The sequence below is a fragment of the Vitis vinifera genome, chromosome 18 (assembly GCF_030704535.1).
Source record: "Vitis vinifera cultivar Pinot Noir 40024 chromosome 18, ASM3070453v1".
NCBI classification, from domain to species: Eukaryota; Viridiplantae; Streptophyta; class Magnoliopsida; order Vitales; family Vitaceae; genus Vitis; species Vitis vinifera.
In genome coordinates this window covers 23,089,407-23,094,761 of record NC_081822.1, presented here as the reverse complement: position 1 = coordinate 23,094,761, position 5,355 = coordinate 23,089,407, and the positions used below count along the sequence as shown (strand labels likewise).

Below are 5,355 nucleotides of genomic sequence, written 5' to 3'. Positions count from 1 at the left end.
TTCTTCAAGAAAATACAACACAATCTACAATCCTTTGCAAAATCCATTATCAAAAAATAATGTTGTTGTCATTTGTAACTTAATTGGTAAAGAAAAGAAAGACCAAGGATAACAAATATATATATTTTCAAATAAATTTAAATTTTATTTATTAATAAAATAATGAGAATCATGAACAAATCCAATACAATCTTTAAGAAAATACAATACAATCCTGATAAATTTCTCCACAAAATCAATCCATAAAAAAATAATATTAATCACGAAAGTAATGATCAAAGAAGAGGCGATCATAGTGATGAAGAGAGGTTCATTCATGACCAATGTCGATATTGGAGCAGGTGTCAATATTACTCCTAGGACTATAGTTTCTACAGAAATAAAATAAAGTAGCATCAAGCATCAAAGCTTTCACTAACTTATATCACTTTGTGAGCAAATAGAATCTCACAAAGAGAGAGAGAGAGAGAGAGAGACGATAATCAACCATCTGAAATCATACGAGGGTTGACTTCATTTCACATACTATATCACTTTGTGAGCAAATAGAATCTCACAAAGAGAGAGAGAGAGAGAGAGAGAGAGACGATAATCAACCATCTGAAATCATACGAGGGTTGACTTCATTTCACATACTACTTTTACCGCCATCTTCCTCACTAACTAACTTATTGATCTGGTGCAGCAATATATCGAAGTCATCTTGGGTCTTGATGAGGCTGAGCCGAACATAGCTACTGTTAGCACCAAACAAAGTACCATTACGCCCAATGATGCCAGCCTTTTTCAGGACTCCGTAACACTCTTTATCTTCTTCTTTCTCACACTTCAGCCATGCATAAGCTGCCATGAGTGCAAAATTGTTAACATGCAAATTTCAATATCTTGTAATTGACAGATATTAAGCTCATCAGGATTATTCAGTACGATTCCAAGCACTTAATTAAATAGTAGACATGGTTAAAAGGTTTTGATCCTTGATGAAAATGAGAAATCACCTGGAGAAGGTCTCTTAACTTTGCCGAAAAAAGTACAGTATTGAGGTGAATTTTCCTGGACAGAGAAACGTCTGGACATCAGTAAGGCCTTGTTCAATTTTTCCCACCGGTCTTTCATTGTTTTGTAACCGAATTTGAATATTTCTCTTCCTCTCCCTTGAGTCACTACTTTTAAAAGCTTAAAAGCTCTTAACTGAGTGTCCCGGGAAACACCTAAGGTGTTCAAACTCATATAATCTAACATTGTCTCGTACACATCCTTATCCTTTATCAATGCCCACCTGCAAAAATAGCAACAATATTGTAACCCCTTTTTCCTAGTAAACAAAGTCCTTAAGTCTCTGGCAAATGGGTGTAGAAAAGTGTTATGCCAGCGAAAGCTTTGATGCCAACAATGTTAGTTCAAGAACACAAAGATAAAACAATCACACATACGGTACATGAGGTTTTAACGTGGTTTGGTCAACCATGCCTACATCCACGGATGAGAGAGAATGATTCAACTATATAATAGAGAATATTACAGAGGAAAGAACCAGATATAATTATTAGGTTCCCAAAACATCTCATATTTCCCTATTCCTTATATCTATACCCTACTACGAGCCCTCTCATTCCACCAAGTACCTCCCATTCTTCGTCATATCTCTATCCACCTCGTATAGTCTCTACAGGTCTATCTCCATCTCATAACTTTTTCCCTTCATGACCTAGGATATTTATAGAGATATTTCTAAAACCTTCCTTATTCTATAAGAAAATCTAATATTACAATAATATATCAACCTAGAAATATTCTATATAATATCTTTACAAAAAATGAATCTATACTAATTAGGAATTTGGGACACTTCCTAACAAAAAAAGTTATGTATAAACAATATGAAAATATGGTAGTTCTTTATGAACATAATGGGATTGATTATTGTTGTTAATTAAGTTATATGTAAGTAGAGAGAAAATGCTACGGTACCTACCTACCAAATAAAATATGTAGGCCGTTCAATATGAATGGTAACATCTGGGTCATTGAATATGGTTATAAATGAATAAGATTAAAATACAAAGTACAAACAAATGTGATTATGGTATAAATAATGTGATATAAGAATATATATGCAGCTCCATGTAATCGGTGATGTATGTTTTCGATAGGTACAGAAAAACTAAAAATATAGATCAGGCACCATATGATTGGTGCTACATTTTCCATAGGTAAAAAAAAACTACACTTTGATACTATAGCCAGGCATGTAAATAGAATAATGATATATGGTTGTTACGTACCCGAATCTACTCCCAGCATGACCAGTAAGCTTAGAAATGGTAAATATCATGAGGTCTTCATCTGCAGGAGCAGGAATTGGTGTGAAATGCGGCCAATAATAGGCATGATCGTAAATGGGTTTGACATTAGGGCCTTGAAGAACTGCCTTATTCAACTTTCCATCAGGATTATTGGGTGCAGTCACAAACTCGATGAAATTGGAAGTGGGATCTGAAGTACTGTTCTTCCACAAGGATGTGTCACCTGCAAACTGGAAGTCCACTGATCGAAAGAAGTCTGTTTGTGATTTATAAACCTGCAATATGAGAATTAGAACCCTCAAGTTCACATGAATATATAGAATATGAATGAAGTTCAGGCACTAGGACGAACCGGGTAAAAGGGGATTGTGGCAACAACTTTAGCTGGAGCAGATGAATTATGGGGTGAGAGGGCATGAACTGCAGCATTGAGAAGCTGGGTAGAGCCGGCCCCGAAAACAATGAATCTGCCTGTTGTGTTAGCATTTCCAACAATGGCATGTAGCTTGCGGATGAGCTTCACTAGTTCTTGTGAGATTGAGGAATGATCATTGAATGAATAGCTCATTCGATGCCAACCCGCTACTAATACTGCACTGCTAGCTGCATGCTGCATCCAGAAGGGCTCCAAGAACAGCGGATCCCCGCTGCAGAGTGTCGAGAATAATCAAATACTATTAGTATCAGTGATCCTGTTATGAAAATCATAATGAGTATGATGCTGGTAAACATGGTTTTGAGGGAATTTATCGGTGTGGTATGTATGATGAGATTAACGGGTTTAAATGTAGAGTGACCTTACAAATTCTCATTGTAAGTAGCTTGTCACTTGTCACTTGTCACTTCGTGGAGAAATGATAGTCAATTGGAAATGCTCTCTCATTCATACCCAGTTAGAAGATTTTTCCGCGGATTGACTAGAAAGCTTAGCCTTGAATTACCCTTGGTTATGGGCACCAATTTTATTGAAATTAACTCCTAGTTGTGCAAAACATTGCAAGAGGAAGATGATTTATGACAAAAATAGCTGAAAATAATGGGTGCACTTTTTTTACAGAATAGAGTAGTTGGCTAATTAGATTATGTCGCTAAACATTTTATGTCTCATTATTTTGTTTTAAGCCTTGTCCTATGACTTTTTATCTTGATCTCATTTTTTTATACCTCAATTCCAATTAGATGTCTGGTCCTAATTGTTTGTATCTTCATCCAATAGTCTAAATTTCACTGTACACATTCAATGACGGATATTGAAAGTCCAATAGGTACCAATTTGACACCTACCATTTTCCTAACATATAATAGATAGTTTTACTCAAAATTTAGGTCATTTGTTTATTATAATTAAGCTTGTTTGGAGTCTACTCATTATTATTGGATATATATATATATTCCAAGTAATGTGCCAAGGAAATAAGCACCAAGTATTTAATTTTTTGCAGTTAAAATCATAATTGGGAAAGTTCGGTTAACAAATATTTGCAATAAATTTAATTTAAATTTAAAAGACTATGAAATTAAACTAATTTTTTAGAATTATAATAAAACCCTTATAAAATAATACTCTTGGGACCCAAAAAATTATTGTCCATCTTGGCCTGCCACGGGGAACTTGACTGTCCATCTTCCACAACCAAAGACAAAATAAAATAAAGATAATAAGTTAAGAAAAATATCATTTTCCCACTTGTCGATTTTATCAAAGAAGACATTTTGTTCACATGTCAATTTCTAGGCAACTCTTTCCTTCTTCATCCTTCAGTTTCTTTCATCGTTTTATGTATTTGGCACTTTTTCTTGACGCTGTCATGCACGAACCATTCATGAATTAGACCTTCTACTCCTTTTATGTATTTATTTATTTTGTTTGTTAGTTAGTTTTTTCTTGACACTGTCATGCATGAACCATTGATCACCATCACTTTGCCGGTTCAACCAGTTTAATTTGATATGATAGAATTATAATAACCAAGAGGAAATAGAAAGCTGAATCCTAAAGTTTTCACCACAATGATCAATATGCTGGTTTCACATAGGACCCAATGCTGCAGAAATAGAAGAATTAATCATCGTCAACCCCATATTTGGTGAACTTCCAAGTTTTAGCTTTAACATAGACTTAAAAAATCTTCTAACTTTCCAGACTTTGGACAAATCCAATCATTAAATGATAGAACTCTGATAATTAAAATCCCAGTCTCAGAAAGATCTGTATATACATACCTGTCAACATCTGCAACACAAGAAGCTGAAAATTGAGAGCAATCAGGGCCTCCAAAGCAGGTATTGCACTCACAAACAGGACTTCCATCAACAACCAAACCATCCAGGAATGCTCTTCCATGGCCCGAGCATGACACTGCTGCCACTGCTTCTGCTTCTTCTGCTGCCCTTCTGCTCCAACCCACCTCCCACTTCCCACCCACATACACATCTCTCCCCACAAAAAGTATGTTAAGAGTCACAGAACACAGCAAACACACAACATACATGCAGCTTTGAATCTTACCCATGTCTTCTTATTAGCTAAAAGACCCCCCACTTATATTTTATTGTTCACTTTGTAAGAGAAAGATGAACAGTTCGGAGGATGAGCGTGGGACTTTTGACACCCTTTGTTTTTGTTTCTCTTTTTAATTGTACATGAATGCAAAAAGTTGCAGTAAGTTGAATGGTGTTATAAAGGATCACACCACAATTCGTCTGCTTTGATATCCTTCTCAAGATTTTCCATCTTCCTTTTGTTTAATATTTTTGTTGTTTGAACTTTCTTAGTGATTTTGTTTTTCTGCCTTTGGCGGCTTAAGGAAGAAAGTTTAAACTTTAAATGTTATCCAGTTCAAAGAAATAGTTTGCACGTCAATAGGGTGGAAAATTCTATGACAACGAAATCTGAATCCATCTTAACCATTGAATGTTAGAAGTCAAAAGACTGAATATGCATATGTTCAATGGCGTGTAAGAATATTAATCGTAGAATTTTCACTATCATATTCCTTTTTGCTTTTAAAGGTTACAGCTGTGAATATAATCAATATATATTTTTGGG

At 35.0% G+C, this 5,355-nt stretch overlaps 1 protein-coding gene across 1 annotated transcript; it reads right to left on the bottom strand.

Annotated features, from left to right (window-relative positions):
- Positions 1–214: 214 nt before the first annotated feature.
- On the bottom strand, positions 215–5,056 carry LOC100249244 (tryptophan aminotransferase-related protein 3). Its single transcript, XM_002266017.4, has 5 exons — positions 4,530–5,056; positions 2,659–2,953; positions 2,286–2,581; positions 999–1,279; positions 215–843 (listed from the first exon to the last, which is right to left on the bottom strand). Exons 1-5 carry the CDS (start codon positions 4,817–4,819, stop codon positions 629–631), a joined length of 1,377 nt encoding a protein of 458 aa, XP_002266053.1. The 5' UTR covers positions 4,820–5,056; the 3' UTR covers positions 215–628.
- Positions 5,057–5,355: the final 299 nt, after the last annotated feature.